The sequence below is a fragment of the Vigna unguiculata genome, chromosome 8 (genome assembly GCF_004118075.2).
Source record: "Vigna unguiculata cultivar IT97K-499-35 chromosome 8, ASM411807v1, whole genome shotgun sequence".
NCBI classification, from domain to species: domain Eukaryota; kingdom Viridiplantae; phylum Streptophyta; class Magnoliopsida; order Fabales; family Fabaceae; genus Vigna; species Vigna unguiculata.
Window position 1 is genome coordinate 29,556,910 of NC_040286.1, and position 27,753 is coordinate 29,584,662.

A 27,753-nucleotide genomic window follows, 5' to 3' on the forward strand; every position below is an offset into this window, starting at 1 on the left:
TTTAAAGAACATTTAATTTCCTTCCAAAAATAAAATGTTATTAAAACTGTTATTCTAAATTTGAATTGGTCATAATAAAAAAAAAAATTAATTGCTTAACAAAATTTTCAAATTTTAGATGGTTATAAAAACTGGTACTGTGAACCAGAATATATAACAGCACTCCCCAATTGGGTACTTTTACTCCCCACTTTGTAACGTAATTGATAGTTTAAAGAACATTTAATTTCCTTCCAAAAAAAATGTTATTAAAGCTGTTTTTCGAAATTTGAATTGGTCATAATAAAAGAAAAAAAATTTAATTGCTTAACAAAATTTTCAAATTTAAGATGGTTATAAAATCTGGTACTGTGAACCAGAATATATAACAGCACTCCCCAATTGGGGTCCTTCTACTCCCCCACTTTGTAACGTAATTTATACTTTAAAGAAGATTTTATTTCCTACAAAAAAAAAGTTATTAAAATTGTTTTTTGAAATTTGAATTGGTCATAATAAAAGAAAAATTAATTGCTTAACAAAATTTTCAAATTTAAGATGGTTATAAAAACTAGTACTGTGAACCAGAATATATAACAGCACTCCCCAATTGGGGTCCTTCTACTCCCCACTTTGTAACATAATTTATACTTTAAAGAAGATTTTATTTCCTACAAAAAAAAATGTTATTAAAGCTGTGTTTCGAAATTTGAATTGATCATAATAAAAGAAAAAAAAATTAATTACTTAACAAAATTTTCAAATTTAAGATGGTTATAAAAACTGGTACTGGGAACCAGAATATATAACAGCACTCCCCAATTGGGGTCCTTCTACTCTCCACTTTGTAATGTAATTGATACTTTAAAGAACATTTTATTTCCTACCAAAAAAAATGTTATTAAAACTGTTATTCGAAATTTGAATTGATCATAATAAAAAAAAAATCAAATTTAAGATGGTCATAAAAACTGGTACTATGAACCAGAATATATAACAGCACTCCCCAATTGGGGTAGGTGTACTCCCCACTTGATAACGTAATTGATGGTTGTACTACCCCTTTAAAGTTCATCTTTCTGACCAACAAATAAAATTTTATTAGTTTCAAAGTGTTCATTGCTTGAGAACACGAACCTTAGACTAAAACGGTCTTGCAGAACGGCTTCCGGTGGAATGGTTATCGTTGTCGTCGACTCGCTTCCACTGGATTCGATCCCCTTCACTATCGTCGCTGTCGTAGGTGTGTCCTCTCACGATGACCGCCTCCCGCCTCGCTTTTGTAACACCACAACTTCTCTGTCTGGACTTCCTCCGACTATCTCACTCTCTCTTTGCCGTTCCGCCGACTTTCTTACGCTGTCTTCGCCTTTCCAAAGACTTGATCACGCTGTCTCCGCCTTTCCTTCGAGTTTCTCATGCTGTCTCCGACTTTCTCACGCTGTTTCCGCCTCTCCTCTGACTTTCTCTCTCCCTGTCTCACCAACACTCTACAAGTTTTCTATTTTGTCTTACTTTCTCTCTTCATGTCTGATTTCGTTTTGCCAAAAAAAATTTACAGCAAAAACTTCCGTGCACGTGACCATCGATTAAATTTCATTTAAAAAAATTTTAAGAAAAAGAAAATGTCACGTCACCAATATAAACATGAGTTCGAAATTTATGTTCGAATATATTTTCGTTTTTTATATGGAGTGTCATATATGTGAACATTCGAGACACACGTCCCAGGCAAGCAGACACAGTATACTGTATACAACATTGAAGAGTGTCATTTGACGAGGTGGTGCTGCAGTGCAGTAATCATTGACTAGTCACGTGATCACGCCACATTTTTCACATTTTTCTGGTCTGGTTGGTTCCACTGTATTTTTCCCTTCATTCTGATTCTCACTCTCTTTTCCTACTTTCTTTCTTACTTTTTATACACCTACTGATCCAAACAAATCTTCATCAAAGAGAGCCTAAATATTTGATTCTGGTTTCTTTCTTCTCACTTTCGAAACACTGTTCTTATCTCTATGGCGCAACCGGTTCAAGTTCCACCAACCATGGCCTGCCACGTGGTAGCGGTGCCATATCCAGGTCGAGGTCACGTGAATCCCATGATGAACCTCTGCAAGTTGTTCCTCTCCAAACATTCTCAAATCCTCGTAACCTTCGTGGTCACCGAAGAATGGCTAGGCTTCATCGGCTCCGACTCCAAACCCGACAACATCCGATTCGCCACAATCCCCAACGTTATTCCCTCCGAAGAGAGTCGAGCCAATAACTTCGTCACTTTTCTTGAAGCCGTTATGACCAAAATGGAAGATCCTTTTGAAGAGTTCCTCAATCGCCTCCACCCGCCGCCGACAGTAATCATTTACGACACTTACCTCTTCTGGGTGGTTCGCCTCGCCAACGCTAGAAACATTCCCGTGGCGTCGTTTTGGCCCATGTCCGCGTCGTTTTTCGCGGTGCTCAAACACTACCATCTTCTCCAGCGAAACGGTCACTACCCTGTAAACTTATCAGGTCAGTTACGCTCACAAAACCGTGTTGAAAATTACCATAATTGTTCTATAGCTTCACTTACCAATCTTTCAACAAGAATTAAATGTCAATAAATAGAACATCTCCACCCGTGCGATTTATTTTTCTTTATCGTTTTGGCCTATGAAAGTGGATTTGCCCTTTTCTATTTCCGAAAATCTATTTTAAAAACAGTGATCAACTTGAATTGTTCACCTTTTTAATTCCAAAAGTTTTCACTGAAAATTCACACTCTTTAAATATCTCAATAGGAAAACCAAAATGGATCATAAAAATATTCTTTATACTATACTGGGCAAGGGGACTATCACGTCATGCTACTTTTTAATTTTTTAATTTATTATACCAATTAAATTAATCATAATTTTTTTTTAATTCAAACAATTATATTATCTATTCTTACTATATTTTACTCTCATTTCATGTATTTACTCCAAACACAAGTTTAATGCTTGGAAGTTGTTAACATAAAGATTTGAGTTTTTTAAGACGAGAATTTTGACATATGGTACATGGAGTTTCTTGAAATTTGTTAAAAGTTAATTTACTTATTCGTCCAATCAATTCTACGTATCAATTCTTGGATGTGATATTTGAAGGCCAATTTAATCAAAAGGTAAGATATTTGTGCAGAAGATGGTGAGAAACGTGTGGATTATATTCCGGGGAATTCATCAATTCGTCTGGCAGATTTTCCACTTAGTGATGAAAGTTGGCGTACTCGAAGATTGTTGGAATTGGCTTTGAATGTTATACCGTGGGTGCAGAAAGCGCAATATCTGTTATTCCCCACCATATATGAACTTGAGCCTAAAGCCATTGATGCTTTGAAAGCAGAGTTTTCCATACCCATTCACACTGTTGGCCCTGCCATACCTTGTTTTGGTAATGGCCACATTGATGCCTCTAAACATGGCTACTTTCAATGGCTTGACAACCAACCTTCTGCCTCAGTGTTGTACATTTCTCAAGGGAGTTTTCTTTCGGTTTCTAATGAACAATTTGATGAAATTGCAGCTGGTGTGGGTGATAGTGGTGCTCGGTTCTTGTGGGTACAACCCAGAGAAAATGGTAAGTTGAAAGAGTTGTGTGGGGATAAAGGACTAGTTTTGCCATGGTGTGATCAATTGAAGGTGCTGCAGCATCCTGCAATTGGGGGGTTTTGGTCTCATTGTGGGTGGAATTCTACTAGAGAAGGTGTTTTTTGTGGTGTTCCTTTTTTGGCGTTTCCTATATTTATGGACCAACCCCTTAATGCTAAGTTTATAGTGGAGGAATTGAAGGTGGGGTGGAGGGTGAAAAAGGAGGTAAAAGAGGACACTTTGATGAGAAAAAATGAAATTTCTAGTCTTATAAGAAAATTCATGGATTTGAATAGTGATGAAGTGATGAGAAAAAGAAGCAGAGAGCTGAAACTGTTATGCCATACTGCAATTGAAATTGGAGGATCATCGGAAACTGATATCACTGCTTTTCTTTCAAGCATATTACATGGTGCCAAACCAGAGTAAAAATGTTGGTTTTATTTTAAACCTTCAATTTCTTTTTCGAGAAAGCTTAAATGCTGTGTCAGTTTGTGTTGTTCTCTGATCATTTTTAAATACATTTTTTACACTGAAATGATTTATATATATTGTACAAGGGAGTATATTTTCTTCCTAAAACTCCTGTACCGAGTTGATGGAATGAGTTAAACTCATTTTCAGTTACACCAACATCTCTCCCTCGCAAGTGGTTTGCTTTTCTTATTCCGACTTTCTTTTTGTGGAACTAATCTCATTGCTTTTGTATAAAGCCTTGAATAGTTGCGTTGTTGGTTTGTTAGTGTTATTTTGAATAAAAGAAAAAGAAATGTTAAACCTTCCCACTGTAGAAACTTGCTTGGTAATTTATTTTATTTTACTAATTTGAGGCTTGATACAGTGTTTGCAAGTTTACTCTCTCAATTCATGCATTATTCAAGCCATAGCCACTAAAAATGGAATAATAATATTTTAACTAGTAAATTTTGACAATTTTCTATATATTTTTAAATAATTTTGAAATATTGAAAATGAAAAAATAAAAAATTAGTGAATGATTTAAAAAATTTAGCTAATTTAGTAATTAAAAAGTTATTTTCCATGAATGTTAAGATATATTCAAGACACCTTAAGCAATGAGATAAAATATGACAACAAAACTGAAGTAGTGCCAAATAGTGTTTTGTGATAGTGATTGGACAGGATGCACGATGATGTGAAAAACACTTTAGGATGTGTTTTCTTAATTGACTCCGAAGTATGTCGATATTGTGTCAGAAAAAAGAACAAGTATTTATGCTTAATGTTTTGTAGACTGAACACATTTCAGTTGGCTAGAAACTCTAAAATTAAAAATAGTTAATAATACTGATATGACTCTTTATATATAAAAATAATAATAATAAAAAGAGAACCCAATTCAATCTCTAAAATTATCTTCTTATCACTATAAATTTCGTGGTCCAAAATAATTTTGATCTGAAACACCACCAACAATAATGATTTTGGTCCGGGAGCTGAAGATTCTCCCCTTGTGTGTCGCCCGGATATTCTTGAAGCTGGAGGAGCTGAAGATTCTCCTCTGGTGTGTCGCGCGGATAGTCTCGAAGCTGGAGGAGGGAATAACTGAAACCTGCTCCAACCATGACTAACCACAATTTGATCTTCATGAGTTGTACTAGTAGACCACCGCAGAAGAAATATAGTAGATCAATCTGGAATCCAAATTGAGTGAGATTTGACATGCCAAGAGACATGATAGCAAAAGCAGCACAAGAGATTATACCGTATGCATCTGGTTTATCCTTCACCTTGTCATCTAAGAAAAAGGAATAAACAGAAGTGATTATGAGAACCAAAAACGCCACACGAGGTGGAACTCGACCTTGCCGGTGCGAACAAGACGGCAAGGCAAATGATGAAACTGAAAAGAATGTAAAGAAGCATCTTCCACCAGCTCCAGTGTCCCAGTAGATGGTTGAAAGAGGAACTCAGTGCATTAAAGAGCAATCCAACAACAGATGAAGCAAGACATAGAATTCTTAGTACCTTTGGTTTCTTCAGCCATCTCAGAATTTGGTTTAGCATCCGGCCATTCACCCACCACCATAAACAGAGAGCCCACATTTTTGGATGAGAGAAACCCACTGTGATTCAAACTTCCTCAAAACTAAAATTTTGATCTTCAAAAAACTAAAGGAAAAAAAAAAAAGTGTCTTATAAATGAATTTATGCAATTCCGCTCTCTCTGCGTAGGGGGTTTCCACAAACTTTCGGGAGAAAGGAAGGATGCTATAGATCCCGTGGAGCCGACAGAAAGCGTGTTGAATTGGAAAAAATAAAAAATAAAGACGAATTATGGATGGACAAATTTAATTAGAGAAACTTCAAATCAAACTATTAATGCTGCATCCTTTTTGAAACACACTTATTTTAGTTTTTAAAATTCTTGGTAAGTTTTCCCCTCTTTAATAACTAGTTTCAATTTTTATGGTAGTTTATTAAATTAAAAAATGAGTTATATTTATTATACTATTCATAAAGTATTTTTTATAATTTAGTTAATGTAACATTCTAACAATAAAAAACTATTAAAATTAAACATTTAATTATTAATATTAAAGAACAAAAAATTTAAAGTACAAAAATATATTAATATAATTATCATAAAGATAAAACTACAATAATAATATAATATTTATACATTCAAACTATTAGACCAACAAAACTCTACTCCAAATGATACAACCTTACTCTCACATCATCCAACAATTCATACAGGTGGCTCCTCATCTTTTAGAGGTGTCTCTACTCCTGCATCTTCATCTGTTATCATCAATATGTTAATCATTGCAAAATAAAAAACAATACATAAAAACACTCAAAGGTAAGCTAGCTAAAAAAGAGATATCTATAACCACAATATACTAAGTTATTTAAATTTACTCATCATATATAATTATGGTCTTCACACAATATCACACATATAATCATACTCTTCTACACTTAATTCATTTGGAAACATGCACTTGAGTCAGACTCGTGAAGTCATGCACTTTGGTGCCAATACACCACTGTACCGAGCTACCACACGTAAGGCTAGTCCCTGTCACGGTCATAACAACCTTGGGTTATGACAAGACCTCCTGCCGATCTCACCAACTAATCATCCTCATTTACATGAGTATGAATGATTAGTGGAGTTAAGAATAACTTAACCTCCAAACTCACCAAAATATCACTTAACTAAAAGAAAATATTAAAAATTACATCATTTATTTTCTATTAAGTACATCAAAAGGGTGAACAACACTTTTCTAACCAATACTCAAATTAAAGATCCTAATAGTACAAATAAAGATTCATGTGCCTAGGACTTACTGTCAAAATTTTAGCTAATCTGATCAACAAAGTGAGAATTCCATTTTTCCCTGAGATAACTCAAACTAGGAAATAGGGTGGCGCTGGAAAACTAGTGCTCGACGTTATGACCCCTCCTTCGCCAGAAGTGCCTCTATTCATGCATCTTCATCTGCTCACACCAATAAAGTAATCATCGCAAAAGAAGAAACAACACATAAAACACTCAAGGGTAAGCTAGCTGAAAAAGAGATACACATAACCACTATATACTAAGTCATTTAAATTTACATATTAGATATAATTACACTCTTCACACAAGATCATATATAAAATTAGACTTTTCTAGACTCAATTTATCTAGAAACATGCACTTATGTCAAACTCATGAAGTTATGCACTTATGGTAGCTCCCCCGTACCCTACCCGCTGGATAAATATTTGCCTCGTACCAGTACCCATATTCGTTATACGGGTACCCGCATAATTTTTTAATACCACGGGTACCCACAGATATTTACAAAAAAATAAAAATAAATATTTAACAACATATTTTAATCGTAAATTCAAATAAAATATAATACATAACATTCATAAATTTTAACCAAAGTCCAAATAACTCATTTAAATAGTGTTGAATGACAATTTACAAAGAAATGAATTTTCTTAAAACTAATTGATAAAAAAATAACTCATTCAAAATCAATATGTTAATATTTTAATCATATTTTTTTTAATTTAAATTAGAGTATAGCGGGTAAGGGTATCCACGGGTACGGATACTATAATAACTGTACCCACCCGTTAACATGCGAGTATTAAAAATACTCGTACCCGTTACCCACAGATATCCATTTACAATATTCATTTCCTACCCGTTATAGGTTTTATCCGCGGGTACAGATTTTTTTGACATCCCTAGTCACGATCATAAGAACCGTGGGCCCTCCTTATGACAGGACTTTTTACCACTCTCATCAGCTAATCATCCTCCTCTACATGAGTATGAATAATTAGTAGAGTTCAAGATAGTTTCACCTCCAAACTCACCAAATATCATTTAAATCAAAGAAAACATTAAAAAAATACATCATTTATTTTCTATTAAGTACATCGAAGAGAAGAACAACATTTTTCCAACAAAAACTCAAATCAAAGATCTCAACAGTAAAAAAAAAGATTCATGTGCCTAGGACCTACTGTTAAAATTTCAACTCAATCTGACAATTAACAAAGTGAAAATCCCATTTTTTCTAAGACTAGGAAAATAGGGTGGCGCTCGATGTTATGACCCCTTGGTGTCCAGTGCTCGCAAGTTAGTGGCCATTGTTTGAGTGCAGCCTAGCGGCGCTACAATGGCGCCCAATAATATACTATAAGCGAAAACTATAACTTTGAGTTTTAATTGAGCAAATTAACTCTTCTTGAGCTATTCTCCACTCAATAAACTTCATAATTTTTAATATATTAATCTCTTAACTAAAGAAGTGTCAAATATAGTCGATCAAAGGTCTCATTAAGATGTTCTGATTAACAACAAAAACTCAATTTTACAAAGACAAACACAAAATCTAATTTTTTTACATAGAGATGTTCAAATTGATTTGTTTAAATGCTTCCACACTTTTTATACTAATACACAAACTTCTAATTCATATCCTTCCATTTAGACAAAACCTCTTTATGCATAAAAATGTAAAGATATCACAGCACATTAGGTTACATTTTCTCAACCACAAAAATATAATTTAAGTTATCCATAATTATCTCAATAAGCTCCAATTTAAAACAAACTTTCAAACAAAGGAAATTCATGCCATCAATTCATAGAATCCCCTGTTTCAACTCACTAAAGAACACTTTAATTTCACAAAAATGCTAGCTTCCCTTACTTGATGAAATTGATCAAACAACACTAGGACACCAAAACGCATCTAACTCTTCAGGATGTTTTATCTACACATAGAAACATCATAAGAATGATCATACCATACCATTATAATCATTGATCAATAAAGACTCATATTGATGACTCTAAAATCACATGGAAGCAAAGCAAGCCTACATACCAAGAGAAAATAGATTGGACCAAGAAAAATGTAGAAAATCAACATACTCAATTGAAAAAATTGAATGATTGGATTTGAAGAGCTTACCAAAAGGATCACTCCTACGTCTCAAATCTTCGAATAGATTAAATAGAGCGAGGGAAGACAAAGAACTTTAGAATAGAGATATGATGTGTTTTAAAATAATGAAACATGTTTATTAAGAACATATTTGTAATAAAACATTTTTATTATTAGAATAATTGAATCTCACTATTTTAAAAACACTATCAATCATAAAATATCATTTTTTAGGTTCTTACATTAGTTTATTTATTGCTATTAATTTTATTAATAATATATTTTAATTGATATGTATTTAGTATAAGAAATAATTTTAATGAAAATCGAAAAATAAATTTAAAATTTTCAGTACAAAAAGATAATTAAAATTTGGTCTAAAACTTAATTTTGAGTACTTTTATTGGAGTAATAAAGAAGATAGCTGTTTTACAATTTTTTTAATTAGTTTTTCATTTTCTTTGATAAGCAATTATCTGCATGGTCTCTATATAATAAAAATATATTGACATTTTATGATGATTGTATTGATGAATTAGTGTTTTAAGATAATTATTATATTATATGTTTTAGTTGTAATTTGTAATTTTATTTTAGACTTATATTTATATTTTGGTCAAAATTATGTGAAATTTTTAATATTATTTGTAGTGCTCTTTAGTTGTAATGTATTTTCAATTTATCTTTTATGTGTAATTTAATAATAATAAATTAATTTGTATTAAAATATGTATTGTTATGTACAAATTTAATTTAGGAACTATTTAAAAAAATATTTTAAAATCGTCAAATAGTTGTTAGATTTTTTTTTAATAAATTAAGTTGTAACTTGTCATACTACAGATATTTGTTCTTAAGTGTGTATTTCTTGTTTCAATCATAAAGGTGGAATATTAAATATTGGATCATATTTACATAAATAAGTTATGGTATCTTATAAAATTCCATATTCATATTTGGTATCTAGTTGTGATTGATTTTGAAATTTTGTATCCAAATTTTAGGTATTTAAAATTAAATTAAATTCAAATTCAATAGAAATATAGAAAATAAGTGTTATGTTTTAGTCCTGGACTTTGAATACATTAGTTTTTTAACATAATTATGTTAGGTTTGTTTATGTGTGAAATATATTTCTTTATTCACATTGAAGCGAGAATGTGTCAGAAAATACAAATAACTCAGATGTTAGCAATTAGTTGATACATAAAAAAAGAAAAATTTGATGTGATTAGATTAAAATGACGACTATATTCATTCATTTTTATAATTTGAATATCAAAATGTATCAAAATCGTGGACACACGTGAATTCTAATTTTAAATTAAAGTTCAACAACTAAAAACATATTTAAACTTAAAAAATAAAAATAAAAAATTGAATTCAAATCAACTAAGTTTTATTTTTTAGTTCAAGTGTATAAATAAATTTTAATATTTATTTTACATAATTTCGACATTTAATTCAGTTTATACTTTTAAAAATTGAATTCACCTACCGGCCGTGTTAAGAATTAGCTTAATTTATTACTTTCAAATTACTATAACGACATACACAATTTAATTAATAAAAAGTGCCACGCTTATATTTTCTAATATTTAGACTGTTCATCACATTTAATTTAGATATTTAAATAATATAATGCTAAAAGATTTCGTTCTTTTAAAGCAGAACAAATATTTTAAAAGATAACTAAATTTATACATATTTCGAAATTTAAATACTAATTCCTTAATTTTAAGAAGTATTTTTTAAAAAATCAAGAAGCAAAAACATTTTTTCATCAAAAAAATTGAAAAAAAAAAATTATGAAGCTAGGAAGGAAGCACATTAAAATGCTATCTTTATCTTCTCTCAGTTCTCACGTACGGTAAACAAACACATATACCAAATGCTTGGCTGAGGATCTTTCTGCGACAGAAAACAGTGTCCTTTTATGGTTTCATTCAAGACACTGTAATCAATGGCAACATAACAACCCAATTACCAAATGATCTTCAAAACCTATGGCATCACTGTGTTTAAACTCATTTCCAGTTCCACCATCATCTCTTCCTCGCAAGCCAACAGAAACTTCTCTTTCTTCTTCTTCTCATCCTTCTTTGCTTCTTGATAGCAACGACAACAACTACAATCACAGTGCTTTGAAACCCATTGTTGTCAGTGGAGACCCCCCAACTTTTGTTTCTGCTCCTGGTCGCAGAATTCTTGCAGGTTTGCTTTTCTTATTCCCACTTTCTTTTTGTGGAATTAATCTATTTGCTTTTTTATAAAGCCTTGAATAGTTGCGTTGTTGATTTGTTAGTGCTACTTTGAATAAAAGAAAACATAAATGTTAAAGCTTCCCACTGTAGTCATGTTTAAAGTATATAATTTTGGTTGAATGCTTTGAATTATATTGATTTGGGTGATTAGAATGTGGATTGTATATCGACTTGTGTTGATTTGAATGTGAACTGCTATGTTTAATTATATATGGTTTTTGTTTAATCTTGTTTCTGTGTGTTGTTTGAGGAAAAAGAACTATTTTTAGAAAGCTTTTATCCTAATATAATAGTATCTCAAACTTACAAATGCAGCTTAATGATTCTGCCGGTTAAGGTTTGAAGTGTCGTTGACCTCTCCCATTATGATGTTTTCACTGTTCAGCTTTGTTCTTGGAATTTTATTATTAAATCTAAAGTGTATCACTGTCAGTCTTTATAAAGTTTCTTGATGGATCCTATTATTTCTATATACAATCCCAAATACCGAAATGCATTTCTTTATTAGTTGCCACTGATTTGTTTCTTGACTTTTGTAGTGTCAATTTTGTTCTCTATTTTATTACCTTAGATTGTGCAACTTTAATGTAAATTCTCAAAATCAAAGTGTTGAAGAGTTTCTATGGGCTGGATGGTGTCATGTTGATGTTCTTGCTTATCATTTTCTAACCTTGTTTTGGTGTTTATTCAATGTTATGTGTTATTTATGTCTCATTGAAACTAATTTTCTTGCATAGTTGGAGATCTACATGGAGATATTAAGCAAGCTAGGTCTGCTCTTGAAATGGCTGGTGTATTGAGCTCTGATGGTCAAGATTTGTGGACTGGTGGAGAAACTGTATGCTTACTGTTTCTCAAAATAGATTGTTCTTAGTTTTAATCAGTAGTGCCTCTATTGTATGCTATAATTGTAGTAGAGTTGTTGAAAGGACTGAGTTTATGAAATACTCAACTTTTACAGATGAAATTGAGAATCTTTTTTGTCTTCTACTATCACAGAATTGAAAGATTATAACTTATGAATTTATTTTTCATCCGTGAACTAGGTGTTGGTTCAACTTGGTGATATACTTGATCGAGGTGAAGATGAAATTGCTATCTTATCCTTGCTGCGATCGTTGGATAAACAGGCAAAAGCAAAAGGTGGAGCTGTGTTTCAGGTTTGTCACTTCTGACTGAGAAAAGTTTCAGATACTGATATACAGAATTAAAATCATTCAAATTAATTCTCGAACAGCTTTATATTATAGTCAATATCACTCAGGATATTTTAAAATCTAAGTGCATTATAGCATGGTTTCCCTTATAAAGTTTCCTTCTTCATCTGAATTTAAGTGTTAAGTAGTATATTGTAAACTCTGAAGAAACCAGTTCTTTAATTTTCGACTATTATCTTGTGTTGAAGTAACTTTCCATAACTTTCCATAACTTTCTTTTGCTTCATCTAGGTAAATGGAAATCACGAGACCATGAATGTGGAAGGGGATTTCAGATATGTTGATTCTGGAGGATTTGATGAGTGTAATGATTTCTTAGAATATATCAATGGTTCTGAAGATGACTGGGAACAAACCTTTACTTCTTGGGTTGATGTCTCTGAAAGGTGGAAAGAAGATCGGACAATGTCAAAAGGTTATTGGGGACCTTGGAATTTAATGAAGGTACTATAAATTTCTCTCCCATTTTTTTTTTCAGATGTACTTATTCTTGTTTAAGTCATATTTTTTTTTCATATTTTCATCAAGCATACCCTCTTAAAAACTTGGTATATATAAATATATCCCTATCCTAAAATCAACATATCAGAATACTAGACAAAATCATGAACAAAAAGAACTCCAAAACTTAAGAAGTACTTCTCACAAATCTACCCTAAAAGCTTAAACTGTTTGGTGAAAACGCAATAGATGTAAATGTTACAGATTGAGGGCTTTTTCTTCATGAATGTGTGCATGATAAACTGAAGGAAAACGATGTAGTATATAACAAAATAGTTAACTTATTTATAGGATGAGTTTTGTAAATAGATAAAACCAAACTAGACAAGATCTTTCAAACTCACTTTAAATGATTTTAAAGAGCTATTGTGTCTTATTTGAAGAAGAAATATTGTGTCTATGTTTTTTGATGAAGTTTTCCAAATATTAGGACAGAGGCAAAAGGGGGTCATAGCGAGATCAGTCCTCTTTAGGCCCGGTGGGCTTCTTGCACGTGAGCTTGCAAGGCATGCTGTTGTACTAAAGGTCAATGACTGGCTCTTCTGCCATGGTGGACTTCTTCCTCACCATGGTAAATATTTTCTACCATTTTGATTTTGTTTAACTTGAGATAGATTTTCTACTTGAGAATTCTATGCTGTATTACTATATTCTCATCCTTTTTGTTTCCTGTAGTTGCATATGGTTTAGAGAGGATAAATAAAGAAGTGTCTGAGTGGATGAGAGGTCAGCATGAGAACGATAATGCTTCCAAAATGCCTTTCATTGCCACTAGGGGTTATGATAGTGTTGTTTGGAATCGTTTATACTCAAGAGATGCACCAGATTTGGTGGACTATCAGGCTAAACAGGTAACTGTACTGATGCCACTGTAATACTATTATATAAGTGTTGAAAATCCCACGTCGACTAGAGATAAGACAATTTCATAATATATATAAATAGGGTGCTAATCTCACTTTACAAGTTGGTTAAAGTCTACTTGCTAACATAGTTTCAAAGTCATAGTTAAAAAGCCTATCTTAGCACTTATAGGTACAACAAAAACAATTTTCTGTTCCTGAAAACAAGCTTCCTGACTCCATCTTTGCACAACAATTTTAATTAGATTTCCTGAAAAGTTTCAGAACAGATTTAAATTAGTATCGGAATTTTGTACTGCTTAGTCAAATGTTGCTTAAATTATGACCGATTGTTCTGTGACATCCTTAGCAGAGAAATGGAATTCATTTTCAAGCTGACATGGATTGAGATTTTGAAACTAAATTTGATTTCTAGGTGAGTTCCATTCTTGACGAGACACTGCAAGCAGTTGGTGCTAAGTCAATGGTGGTCGGGCATACTCCTCAAACTACAGGTGTAAATTGGTAAGAGGATATATCTCTTCAAATATGGTTAAAACAACCATAAGTTGTTTAGAATCTCAATATTTTGTGTCATACTATACTTGAGTTTTAACTTAAATGGAAAATACAATATTTAAGTCTTCTACTGCATTGTGGATGGAATAGTTGTATTCTATTTATTGAAACTATTTCTTTGATTGTTGCAGTAAATACAATTGTAGCATATGGCGTATAGATGTTGGAATGTCCAGTGGAGTTCTTAATTCAAGACCAGAGGTAAAACAAATGTACTTATTCAACATTTATATAAAAAAATTTATGTGGGTGAGTCAGTAGAATTTAAATACTTTGGTTATGTACTAAATATTATAAGAGATAGTCACATTCTTTTCAAGCTTTCTTCTGGATTTCCACGCTGATCACTTCCCTCAGTTCATGAAGTAAATTCAGTTTATTATGTTGACAGTTCCTGTTTCTTTATAACCATTATCGACATAACTGTAAAGAGTTCATGTTTTCCAGGTTCTAGAAATTATAGACAATCAAGCAAGAGTTATAAGGTGCAAAAGGGACAGACACGGTGAACTTCAAGCTGTTGCATATACCTAAGGAACAAACAAATGATTTTACAGGTATATTGATTAAAAGTTGATTGATTGTTGTGTTACTTAGTTGAAATTTTGGAAGTAATTGTTACTTATAGACAATATACTTTGGTGTTGTAGTACTTGCAAGTTGAAAAATTCCACCAAATAATGATGTTCTCTCTGCCTCTTAAATTTTTATATAGCTCATGTTTGATTCCATATATCTCTTGACAAGAAGATGCTGTAAATTAAATATGTTTTTACTCCATAAACGACGCCTAATTGAAATCCGTTCTCCGTTCCTGTTTTAAATTTTGATATATTTTGATTCTCAAATTTTAGAAATGAATGGATATAATCATTTAAACCTAATGATATTAATTTTTTTGGAACTCTTAGACAGTTTTCCAATCTGACATTGGAGCTGAAATTGAAACATGTCAAAACAGTGTAAATAACTCAAGCACCATCTATAAACGTTTGACATATAAAAAAATTTAATGCAATTGAGTTAAAACAATTATATCCATTCATTTAAGGACCAAAATGTATTAAAACTTGAGATACTAGCGTCCAAATTGAGGGACCAAACATATATTTAACCCTAAATTTATGTATAATTCATTTTGTTAACTGTTTTCCTATCTTGAAATGTAACTTTAATATAATCAATATTTCCGAATATGTTTAGAACATTCTTATTGTTGTGCAAATATTCATGTGAATGCAGTATAGAAAATGATTTTAGTTGTAGTTCACTTTCATGTCTTGAAAATGGAGTATTTAGCACATTAGTGATTTAATTAGTAGGAACTAAAAGCAAAGTTTTCATTGATAAATTTCCACAATGGTTTTGCAGGAGGTAGGGCTTCAGCTAGTGAAGTCCAACATTGGCAAATTTATGCATACCCATTATCCTATTCCTTTCATTTATTGGTTGTTTGATTCACATAGACCTTGTGAATACAGGATCAATATACCAATTTTGGCAACCAAAAAAGAAATCCTGAATGGGTTGAAGAAAGGTGACAATAGCATCTGCAAAAGGGGAAAGAAGGAAAATGGAGGAGGATAAAATAATCCAAATACTTTACATTGTACTTCCGAATAAGTTGGATTATCATTAATTACATTAACCAGTCCTCGTATGCATGTTCTCTGATTAATAATATTTGTTCTCCTTTCACACTCTTGACATGACTAACCTGTTAAAGTTGTTGGTACCTATTCGGAGTTGATGAGTATATTTTATGTTGTAGGCTGTTCATACATCAAATAAAAAACATTCAACTGAATCGATGAGTGTTTGTGGGTTTAAACTGGAAGTATTTATTGCTTTTTCTAAGTGTTTCTTAGAATTGATTTCAATACCAAATCAAATGTGTTTGTGTATGGAGACGCTAAGGCTTTCTTCTCACGGCAGACTCTACAAAATGGATTATAATTCCAATTTTTTTTTTTTAGAAAAAAGAGATGAACGGATTTTTACTGTGTTAAAGATTCTTAAAGTAAAAGTTCGCGCATAATATACACAGAAAAAATACCTTTTTTTTTTATGAATTGACCTTTGACCCAGGAGTTTTATTATTGGCTAAGGTAGGAGAAGAAAGTTCTCGTCCTTCAGTGATCCCAGACTTGCACCAACAACAAAGATTTCTCGAATCAATATGTGAAATAAAGTATTAAGCATAATATTTTGATTTATTATGTTATAAATATAACTATATAAAATTTTATGTTAATTTATATATAAATGTTAGTTTTTTATTAAATAATATAAGTTTAATTTTTACATACTAAAAAATATGAAAAATATTTAATAATAAAAATTTTATATTACAAATTAATCTAAACAAGATAACTGTAATTTGTTTAGACAATTATTACATTGCAATTTATTTTATATTACAATGTAAATAATTTCTATTGTCAAAATATAAATATATATATATATATATATATATATATATATATATATATATATATATATATATATATATATATATATATATATATATATATATATATTGTATTAAATAATGATATTTTAATAAATAAAAATAAATTTATTCTCTAAATATAATTTTATTAAGGACAAAATAACTAGAAATCATAAAAATAAAAAAGCAGAATAAAATTAATATTTTAAATATAAATTACACTTCAATAATTTATTAAATGACCAATTGATTAGAAGTTATAAAAGGAAAAAATTAAGAATAAAAAAATATAGGAAACTTAACTTAAAAATAAAAGAAATTGATAAAAATAGTAAAATAAATTGTGAGCACATTTGGCAGTAAAATAAATATAATTAAAAATAAAACAAATTGATAGAAAGGTAAAATAATTTTCAAACTAATGTGACAGCAAAATAAATATAGATAAAACATAAATGAAGAACATATTAAAAAATTAATTTTGAGACGCTTGTCAATGAAATAAATCGAAGTAATAAAATAGATTTTTTAGTATCTTATTTTCTTACATTATAATTATAATAGATAATAGATGACTAATTAAATGATAGAACAAATAATAGATAATAGAAAAATAAAAATTATTTTTTTAATAATTTATTAAATGACTAATTAATCAAAAGTTACAAAAGGATAAAATTAAGAATGAAAAAAAGTAGTATAGAAAAATTAGTTTAAAAAAAATAAAGTAATAAAATAAATTGTATACACATGTGGCTAGATAAAAAATAAAAATATATTTTTCTAAAATTTCATAAGATATACAAAAATATTAAAAGATATCTAAAATATCAAAATGTATTCAAAAAAATATTAAAAGATATCAAAATATCTTAAAAATAACAAAAAAAAACTGAATCATTTACGTAATTAAATTTAATTGATAAATTTAATTTTATAAATAATCCTTTAATTGTATGATTTTCATCTTCCTATTTTCCTAATACTAAAAAGTTCTCCTCAAAAAAGATTTAGAAAATAAAATAATTTCATAAAAAAGTAAAATAATTTCCAAAATCATGTGGCAGTCCGTATAAATAAAAAATAAATTAAGATTGTATTAAAATTTAATTTTTGAAATACTTGTCAACAAAATAAATTTGGATAATAAAGTAGATTTCTTAATGTAACATCCCAATTTCAACAGCTTAAAGCTAATAAAAATAAGAAGTTTCATCATAGTTCCAAAATAGATAATTCAGTGTACACAATATATTGATACTGTCTTACAAAAGATACATGACTATAAAAATATATCACTTATACACTTAAACTAAACTAATAAACTCTATACTTAAACTGACCACTGATAAAGCTCCCACGGGAAACCTCCTCCTCAATCCTAAAACGATGGCTCTTCATCCTCCAGAAATGCCTTTGACACTACAACCACATCTGCTCCCACCGAATAGGTGATCATCGCAAAAGGAAACACACAACACAAGATAGGAACACAAAAAAACAAGGGTAAGCTAATCTGATTAAAGGAATCATGCAGTTCAATTATAAACAGAAACCATGTAATTTTTTTCTTTATCACCAGAATCATATAGACCACCACAACATATATACATGACTCTAGACTCAATATCTGGATTATGTAAGCGACATCGGATCTCTTGGTGGCTTGCACCTGTGACGGTTCCCAAACTCTGCAGAGTTTGGACACAAGGGGTTATCACCCAACCACTCCCAAGGTAAGTCCCCTTCGCGTCTGTGACTGAATCGAGTCCACAGACTAGGACCTCCTGCTACTCCTTCCGACATAATCCATTATGCTCTACATGAGCCTTAATGGTTATAGGAGCGTCAGGATACCAACCAAAACTGAGTCATTATGTCCTTACATACACTAAAACATTCCTCTTAGAATTTCCCTTGAAATCCTAGTTCAACCACTTCTTCTCATATTCCAACTTCATGCAATTTCACCACACATATTACCAGTTATAACAATTCATGCATATCGTAACTAAGTTCACATTTTAACATTTAAACATAGCTTCATCCATTAGAAACAAAGAAATAACACTCAACTGTAGAGGTTCTCGCCCAAGTTTGAAGGTCTCGCTCAGGCGAAAGGGCTCTCTCGCTTAGGCGAGTCATTCTCGCCTGAGCGAGGCTCGAAACAGAGAACAACCCAAACTCTGGGCGAATTCTCGCTCAGGCTAAGTTGTCTCGCTTAGACGAGAGTGACTCTCGCTCAAGCGAGACTGGCTAGCCTAAGCGAGATCTCGCGCAGAAACAGGGGATGACTTTCTGGTGTTTTCGCTCAGGCGAGAGTTGCTCGCTTAGGCGAAAATATCATATTCCCAATTTGTTCTCACATGCAACAGTAAAGAAATCTAGCACAATCCAAGCATACACTCAATTACACAGTTCAAGCACTCATACAACAATCAATCATGCAATTCAAAGTCATCAGAATGATTTCTATACGAAATTCAAGTAAAACAATTAGTTTCTCTCACCTGTTATCCTGTTTAGACAGCTTTATAAACGTCAACGCCTTAAAAACGTCAATACCTCTAACTCCACAGGATGCTCTATCTACACATAGAAACATCACAAGAACGATCAGAACATACCGTTATGATCATTGATCAACAGAGACTTATATTGATGATTAAAACGTCGCATGCAAGCGGAAGAGGGCATGCTTGCAACAGAAAACAGAAAAAGACTAAAAAGAGAGCGGAAACTCAACTTACGTGAACGGAGAAACTAATCGGTCCAATTTGAAGAGCTCGCCGAGAGGATCAATCCTACGTCTCGGTTCATCAATCAGACGACCAGAGAGACAGAACCTCTATATAGAAGTCGGAGAACTCTAGAAGAGTGATTTCTAGAAAGATGATGTGTTTTAAAATAATAAAACTTGTTTATAACAATTCTATTTATACTAAAACTTTTTAATATTAAAATAATTGAGTCTCACTATTTTTAAACCACTATCACTTTTAAAACGCCATTTTCTAGGGTCTTACACTTAATATCTACTTTTTTTATATTATAATACATTTTCTTATAATATAATAGATAATAGAAAAAAAATTATTAGAAGACTAATTAATTAAAAGTTAAAAAAGGATAAAATTAAGAATGAAATAAATAGTATATGCAAATTAGTTTAGAAATAAAATGAATGGATAAAAAAAGTAAAATAAATTGTATGTACAAATGGCAGTAAAATAAATATAAATAAAAAATGTAATCAAAAGTAAAATAAATTGACAAAAAAGCAAAATAATTTATATATATATATATATATATATAAATATATATATATATATATTAGATAATATTATTTTTATAAATAAAAATAAAATATATTTTTTTATGTTAAATTTTATTAAAGACCAAGTAATTTTAATCATAAAAAATAATGTAAAAAATTAAAACTTTAAATACAAATATTTTTTAATATTTTATTTTAGGTCAAATTAAATTGAAGTTGCAAAAGATAAAATAAAAAACAAGAAACAATAGTATAGACAAATTAATTTCAAAATAAAATAAATGGATACGAAAAAGAAAATAAATTTTATGTGACAGTAAAATAAATAAAAATAGAAAAATTAAATAAATTGTTAAAAAAGCAAATAAATTTTCGTGCATACACAGCAAAATAAATATAAAATGAAAAATAAGTTTACAATATACTAAAAAATCAATTTTTGTAACATTTATCAACATAATAAATATGAGTAATTAATAAAGTAAACTTACTAGTATATCTTTTCTTTTATCATAAATAATATATTTGATTTTATTAATGGCCAATTAATTATAAATCATAAAAACTAAAAATTAAAAAAAAATAGTATAAAAAAATTAATACTTTAAATATAATTAATTAGAAGTTACAAAAGAATAAGATTAAGAATGAAAAGAATAATATAGGAAAATTATTTAATAAATGAATAAAAAAGGTAAAATAAATTGTATACACATGTGACGATAAATTAAATAGAAATAAAAGGAAATTAAAAAGTAAAATAAATTGATAAAAAGGTAAAATAATTTTCATACATGTGACAATAAAATACATATAAATAAAAAATAAGTCAAGAAAGTACTAAAAAATCAATTTTTGGAACACTTGTCAATGAAATATAAATGGTTAACAAAATAAATTTCTTAATTATTATTATTATTATTATTATGAATAATAGATTTAATTTTATTAATGACCAAAAAGTAATTATAAATCACAAAATTAAAAAAAAATACTTCAAATATAATCTATTTCTTGATATTTTATTAAATGACAATTAATTATAATTAATTATAAGTTACAAAAGAATAAAGTTAAGAATGAAAAAATAATAGAGTCAAATTAGCTTAAAAATAAAATAAATGAATAAGAAAAGTAAAATAAGTCTTATGGACAGTAAAGTAAATATAAATAAAAATGAAATAAATTGATAAAAAGGTAAAATAACTCTCATTCATATATGACAGTAAAATAAATATAAAATAAAGAATACATTAATAATGTACTAAAAAATCAATTTTTAAAATATTTGTTAAGAAAATAAACCTTGATAAATAATAAAGTAATTTTTTTAGTTTTTTTTTTCTTTTGTTATAAATAATAGATTTAATTTTATTAATGACCAAATAATTATAAATCATAAAAAAATAAAATTAAAAAAGTAGTATAAAAAATAATACTTTAAATATAACTTATTTTTTAATATTTTATTAAATAACGAATTAATTTAAAGTTACAAAAGAATAAAATTATGAATGAAAACATATAATATAGATAAATTAGTTTAAAAATAAAATTAATAAAAAAAATAGGAAAATAAATTGTATGCTAGCAATAAAATAAATATAAATAAAAAAGAAATAAGAAAAAACAAATCAATAAAAAAAGTAAAAGAATTTCCATATACGTGTAATAGCAAAATATAAATAAGAAAATAATAAATTAAGAGTGTTCTAAAAAACTAATTTTTTGGGAATTTGTCAACAAAATGAACTTAAGTAATGAATTAAATTTCTTAATATTTTTTTCTTATACTATAATAGATAATAGATTTATATTATAGAACACTTAGGAATGAGTAATGAAGTAAATTTCTTATAAATTTTTTTTTATATTATAATGGATAATGCATATTTTATGTAATATGCTTGGACATTCATTTTAACATAAATGGACATTCACTGGCTGTATAACATTAAGATTATAACGATAAATTGATTCCATATTCTTACTTTTATCTCCATTTTCCTTTAACTTCTAAGTTTCAAAATTCAAATCATCTATTGAAAATAATATTAGCATCCAGCTTCTTGAACAACCTTTGACAAGAATAACCACGGAAACTGTCCTGCATATTCATCGTCAAAAGCTTCTAGTAGGAGAAACTATGTTAAACACATAATCAACACAAATTTAATACTCAATCCTTGCAGAGTGATCAATAGAGGAACAACTAAAGTGGGATGGATAGATAACAAATGATAGTTTAAGCCAGGAAATGAAATCCTAAATTTCAGAATACCATAAAATTTCACATAATTGAAAACTTACAATTGCATGAAACTAAGGCAAAAATTTCATCATGTGGTGTACAGGCGTTTCAACGGAACAATGTTCTTGGGAAAAAACCTAAACCGGGGGGAAATCATAATTGAAACTGACAATGTGTACACGACAAGAAGTTCTCCATTCGTAGGTTAATCCGAAGCTTTCTGTATATTATTTGGGGTTTGAACGCAGAACTTAAAACGGTTGCTTGCTTTCACCCCGTTTGTGGCATTTATCGACGTTGACAGGCACAATCATCTATAATGGAACTGAAGAATGATGAATATTCTAACTCTGATATTTAGGTAACAGTGCCAACGTCTTTCTGCTGATTGAAATCCTGGAAAAAGGACTTTCCAGCTTCATATGTAGACCAGCAAATAGCAGCTGCAGGAGCATGAAAGAGCATCCTTGGAATCCATCCTCGCATCAGCCCTCTATACCCATCTTTTTTCACTATTGATTTAATAACATCCCCAATTGATCCACTTTTGAATCTATCGCAACCACACACACCCTACAACATTAACCACGTCAAGTTACTGTCCAAGAAAATGAAATATTACAAAAATTGTTTGATTACCCCTGATTAACCGTCTTTCAAAAAGCTTATCAAATAAAATTCATATAGTAAAAGTTGTTTACACAATCGTTTTCCAGCTAAAGTATTGGCTTAATTAGTGTCATGTCTCACCACAACAACAATGATAGTAATAATAAAAATCATGACACTAGTGCACAAACCTCAATTCAATTTGGAACATATTTTTTTTTGAAATTATCACGATCCTCTGATGTGAATGGTCTTTTAAACCTAAAATAATCCCCATATATATAATGAAAAGATGATAAAATAATCCCCATATAATTTAAGAGGATGCTAATCGATGCATGATCTTGCTGGCTCCTCAATCTACATATGATTCTGCAGAATCATAAAATGAACTAATCCCCTTTTACGAGAAAAAGGTGCAACAAGTTTTGAATGAACATTCGGAGAAATTCCAACCAAACATTATCATCGGTCACTACCCCCACCATCGTCACAATAACTCCAATTGAACACTGTTTTATCTGATTAAAGCTCTATATTTCATGGGCTCAAGTGATTGGGTGGATGGAAATTTGCTTAGAGGTTCAACGTTTATTTTCTTAAGAGCCAAAATACAGCATTAAACTTCAATAAATTTTAAAAAGGTTATCATGGGTATAGACACCCTACATCTTTCGCATCTTCTTAACATATTTGTTGAACTTCTGTTCTCTATTTTTTAACTCAGATCTCACTCCTCACACATATCAATGGTTCACAGTATAGCTCTGTCCTTATTATGATAATCAGGTATAAATTGTAAACTTAAGTTTTATCATCTCTATGTCTCTGCATTAAAATCACACAAAACCAGAGTAAATTCACAGCTCAAATGTTGGTTGATAGGAGTTGTTATATTCTATCAAAGGAGCATATGTTAACAAAATAGATGGCAGGTATCACTACCATATGCCATTCTGATTTGCTATTTAAAAATTTATCATTTTAACGATAAATCTGTCCTTAAGAAAAATACACTAGTGGATCACTGGCATCCATTTTCATTTTTTTTTTTAATTTAAATAGAGGAAGATAATTCATCAACCAGAAAGTGGTCAAGTACAATGCAGTCAAGGATAACAAATAACAAGTCCTGCGCAACATAAAAGACTTAGAAAGTGAACTAAGAATGCAGCAAGGCTGCACAAACTCTCTTCAGTCCTAAGCAAAGAGATCCAAGAGCACAACACAACTCATTATGGAGCACCTGAGGCAGAATTTCAAGCCCAGTGTCCCATTACTCACCAAGCTCCTAACCCTAATAAGGAGTTGACACATGAATCAACAGTCTCATTTGACTTTCTAAAAAACCAAATTAAAAGTTACCGTTGATCTACTTAGTGCAAAATGTTCTACCTCAGTTTTCTAAAGTTATCCTCTACTATTTTAACCGGACTACTTTCATTTGGATTGAATTATACCAGAGCCTCAGTCGTGGAAGAAAAATAGCATATGAAAACGTCAAAGAAGCACAAAGAACATACCACGAAACTAACAATACAGAAACATAAGGCAACATTACTATCCCATACTAGCACAGATGTAAATAAAGAAAATGTAATACAAAACGTAAACCCCATTCAAATGTGATTATCACACTCTGGTTTGATCTAAATATTGCTATCCATTTAATTTCCACAACACGGCCACATTTTTTTATAAGCATCCAATAGTATTCAATATACTGAATCCTAAGGGAAAGGTAGTGCACGAAACCTTAGCCTCGTTCAAATGCAACTACCACTCAATAATATAATGCAATCGACTTCATTTTCCATACCAAAGCCACATTGTTCATATACTAAACCTTAAAGGTAAGCACTAAACAATTCAAAACTCTAGTAAGCAAAAAATCATATCCTACATTCAAAACTACTTCAATGAGTAAGAAAATGTCAAATCTGTCAAATATCAACAACAACAATGATAATAATCAGTATTAAAACTATACCTGACACTGCAATTGAGTCTTCACAACATCCAGTGGCGTCGTAACAGCGGCAGCCAAGGCTCCGGCAGCAGCACCGGCGGTGGCATGCACGACTAACCGTTCATCATCAACACTCTCAGGTGAGACCTCCATAAGGCCACGTTTCGCGGCTTCATAGGTCGTGAAATGCACAGCTGTGAACGGGGCGTTCATCAACACAGTAGTCCTATAAGAGGCGTAGAACGCCCGAAAACCTTCCTCGCTCATAACCCTTCTCACGCAATCCCAAACCCCCTTGTACCCACTATTCCCCAGCTGCAGTCTCTGCTTCACCATGTCCATGGGCGTAAAGACGGCATCGCTGGCCACGGTGGCGCAGATGCCAGAGGCGGCGTGTGCGGCGGCGTTGTTAGGGTTCCCCTCTGATAACCGCTTCTTGCAGGTCTCGTAGACGGAGAAATAGACAGCGTGGGCCGGGCCAGCGCCAAGGCCCATTGCGCCGATTCCGCGGTAAAGGGCCGACGGACCCTCAGATTGGAGAATAGACCTTAGGGCCTGACGGACCGTACCCGTTTTGACCGGGCAGGAGCCCAAGGCCTGCATGCGGGTCTTAACGGTGTCAACGGGAAACATCGCCATGTGCTCGACACAGCCGGCAACAGATCCAGCGAGCATGAACTGCCAGAATTGGAGACCGTCGTGAGTTGACACCTTTAAGTCCGCGTGAAAATCGGGGCGGAAATCTGGATTCTGAAACTTCGCCCTTGCGTCCGTCGCCATTGAAGAACCCAAGAAACCAAAAACAAAAATTCAATAAATTAAAAATTAAAGTGATTAGGGTAAGAGGATGTGGTTTTAGGGTTTGCTTGGGTCATAAGAGGTGGTTGCTGCCAATCGTTGAGCGTATGTTCCGACGAATTGGGAAGGTGATGAGTGTGAGAGAAAAGAAAGTTACTTTGCAGTTTCTGAGCTCGGATTCGATGATAAGAGATTTGGGAAGTCTGAGATGGAGGGTGGGTTCAATTGAAACGGTTGCGTACTGGACTTTGTATATGCTCTGGTTTGATAAGTTAATTTACATATATCGGTTAGGGTTCCAATTTTTTGGGAAAGTGGCATTATTTTTTGTTTATTTTGTGCATTGTTTACCTAATTGAAAAATCTTTTTTTTACGTTTTGGTAAACTATGGTGCAATATGTTTGTCATATTCTATCTTATTTTTTAGATTAATTTATCTTTTAAAAAGTTTGTTTTCATCTTTGTCAACCAATTTTATCCTTTTCAAATCTTTATCGTTGAAATTTGTTAACATAATTTGAACTATTGGGGACAAAATTTGTCTCCTTATAGACGATTTTTTTATGAATATCTCAGTAATATATCATAAATGTTTTTAATTTAAATAATTTTTATTTTATGCTTATAAACATTAAATGAAACTTTTCCGGTAAGCAAGTATATATAAAAATAAATAAATCATGTTATATGTGTCCATAATCTTACGAAATTTTAACCCACCACATATACTAGTATTGGATAATTTACTGTAGAAGATTAGGTGTAAAAACAATTGAAAATATCACAATCGATTTCTTTGGTTAGGGAAAATAATTAATTGACAAAAATATCAAGTAAAATTTATGAAGGAAGGCAAGAAAGAGAAACAAAGTTTTTAAAAGGAAGATAGTAGTTGAATTGATAAAAAAAATATTGGTTCAATCGTGATTAAATCTACATAAATCTATAGTAATTAAATGTGTATATTTTAAAATTATACAGTACATAAAATAATATATATTATTATAATTAATTAAGGTATACAAAATATATATTATCTTAAATTACTAAATTATACATCTCATTACAAAAAACTAGTAATAATTGATTATTTAAAATATACATGTTTATTTATTTAAATTTTTTTAAGCTAAATTAAAAAATACAAATTTTTATTTTAGAGTAATTTTCACCGATTTTTTTAACAACCTGCTTTATATAAAGCTAAATTGTTATTATAGATAATATATAATAACAACAAAGGAATTTCAATATCTCACATACTCTGCATCTTCTTCCACTTCCAAAGAAAGACCATTTATATATTAATTTTGATGAATAAAAAATGTCTATAACAAGTACTACGGAAGATTTTAGATACCTTGATTTGTGAGATTCTGAGATCTGATTTTTTTTGTTTTTCATATAATATTACACATACTTTTCTGATATAAGTGGTAAAGTGAAAGAGGACCAAATTTTAAAAAGAACATTTCTTAAGGTATATGCTACAACTGTATTGACTGTAAAAAACAACAAAAATAAAATAAAAAAAACTAATTTCAGTGGACATAGATTCTATATTTGCACCAGTTATGTTACAAGAGTATAGGAATATGCAAATTATCAATCCATCTAAAGTTTGTGATTGGACACAATTTGAGGTTGTTTCAACCACGTTTTAAGAGTTATTTTCCCCACGAATTTAGTCTTAAGCTTTAGGAATATATTTTCCCCAGAAGTGATGCATTTTACAATGTCTTATAAATGTGCAATCTTTGCCTTATCAGCATCACTGTTTTATTTCTGAGTGTCTCAAATGATTCATCAAACTCTTGTATAAGCTTCTGCAATGTGTTGCGGATGAAATGGCTCCAAATTTCCAAGACAAGGGCAGTGTTGAACATACTAGTTATCAATTCCATGAAAAGAGTTAATAATGGAAGAGATTGCAGTAAAGATGAATTCAAAGAATATAAAATAAAATTT

General features: G+C 30.6%; 4 protein-coding genes across 6 annotated transcripts; 2 read left to right on the forward strand and 2 right to left on the reverse strand.

Annotated features, from left to right (window-relative positions):
- The first annotated feature begins 1,720 nt into the window (after positions 1-1,720).
- LOC114193492 (UDP-glycosyltransferase 87A1-like) lies at positions 1,721-4,377 on the forward strand. 2 transcript variants are annotated; one of them, XM_028083320.1, is made up of 2 exons: positions 1,721-2,496; positions 3,151-4,377. In XM_028083320.1, the coding sequence occupies exons 1-2, from the start codon at positions 2,001-2,003 to the stop codon at positions 4,023-4,025; spliced, it is 1,371 nt and encodes a 456-aa protein (XP_027939121.1). In that variant the 5' UTR covers positions 1,721-2,000; the 3' UTR covers positions 4,026-4,377. The 2 variants fall into 2 exon arrangements, with proteins under 2 accessions (XP_027939121.1, XP_027939120.1); XM_028083319.1 differs by having other exon boundaries at positions 1,725-2,496; positions 3,148-4,377.
- Positions 4,378-4,699: 322 nt separating this feature from the next.
- Positions 4,700-5,875, reverse strand: LOC114195333. The gene is made up of 2 exons (XM_028085756.1): positions 5,586-5,875; positions 4,700-5,355 (listed from the first exon to the last, which is right to left on the reverse strand). Exons 1-2 carry the CDS (start codon positions 5,644-5,646, stop codon positions 4,970-4,972), a joined length of 447 nt encoding a protein of 148 aa, XP_027941557.1. The 5' UTR covers positions 5,647-5,875; the 3' UTR covers positions 4,700-4,969.
- A 5,020-nt stretch (positions 5,876-10,895) lies between these two features.
- LOC114193706 (shewanella-like protein phosphatase 1) lies at positions 10,896-16,235 on the forward strand. Of its 2 annotated transcripts, none has more exons than XM_028083602.1 (10): positions 10,896-11,239; positions 12,027-12,127; positions 12,336-12,449; positions 12,738-12,950; positions 13,443-13,578; positions 13,683-13,858; positions 14,286-14,374; positions 14,560-14,629; positions 14,876-14,985; positions 15,800-16,235. In XM_028083602.1, exons 1-9 carry the CDS (start codon positions 11,032-11,034, stop codon positions 14,960-14,962), a joined length of 1,194 nt encoding a protein of 397 aa, XP_027939403.1. In that variant the 5' UTR covers positions 10,896-11,031; the 3' UTR covers positions 14,963-14,985; positions 15,800-16,235. The 2 variants fall into 2 exon arrangements, with proteins under 2 accessions (XP_027939403.1, XP_027939404.1); XM_028083603.1 differs by having other exon boundaries at positions 15,910-16,235.
- Positions 16,236-22,306: 6,071 nt separating this feature from the next.
- LOC114194425 (mitoferrin-like) lies at positions 22,307-26,046 on the reverse strand. Its single transcript, XM_028084620.1, has 2 exons — positions 25,008-26,046; positions 22,307-22,981 (listed from the first exon to the last, which is right to left on the reverse strand). Exons 1-2 carry the CDS (start codon positions 25,764-25,766, stop codon positions 22,766-22,768), a joined length of 975 nt encoding a protein of 324 aa, XP_027940421.1. The 5' UTR covers positions 25,767-26,046; the 3' UTR covers positions 22,307-22,765.
- Between the last annotated feature and the right edge of the window lie 1,707 nt (positions 26,047-27,753).

Excerpts from the sequence above, each read along its gene's own strand:
- LOC114193492 (XM_028083319.1), top strand. The coding sequence starts at position 2,001 with ATGGCGCAACCGGTTCAAGTTCCACCAACCATGGCCTGCCACGTGGTA. Across the intron at positions 2,497-3,147 it reads CTACCCTGTAAACTTATCAG|AAGATGGTGAGAAACGTGTG; the intron begins GTCAGTTACGCT and ends ATATTTGTGCAG.
- LOC114195333 (XM_028085756.1), bottom strand. The coding sequence starts at position 5,646 with ATGGTGGTGGGTGAATGGCCGGATGCTAAACCAAATTCTGAGATGGCT. Across the intron at positions 5,356-5,585 it reads GATGGCTGAAGAAACCAAAG|ATGACAAGGTGAAGGATAAA; the intron begins GTACTAAGAATT and ends CCTTTTTCTTAG.
- LOC114193706 (XM_028083602.1), top strand. The coding sequence starts at position 11,032 with ATGGCATCACTGTGTTTAAACTCATTTCCAGTTCCACCATCATCTCTT. Across the intron at positions 13,859-14,285 it reads TGGACTATCAGGCTAAACAG|GTGAGTTCCATTCTTGACGA; the intron begins GTAACTGTACTG and ends TTTGATTTCTAG. Across the intron at positions 14,630-14,875 it reads TTCTTAATTCAAGACCAGAG|GTTCTAGAAATTATAGACAA; the intron begins GTAAAACAAATG and ends CATGTTTTCCAG.
- LOC114194425 (XM_028084620.1), bottom strand. The coding sequence starts at position 25,766 with ATGGCGACGGACGCAAGGGCGAAGTTTCAGAATCCAGATTTCCGCCCC. Across the intron at positions 22,982-25,007 it reads AGACTCAATTGCAGTGTCAG|GGTGTGTGTGGTTGCGATAG; the intron begins GTATAGTTTTAA and ends TTAATGTTGTAG.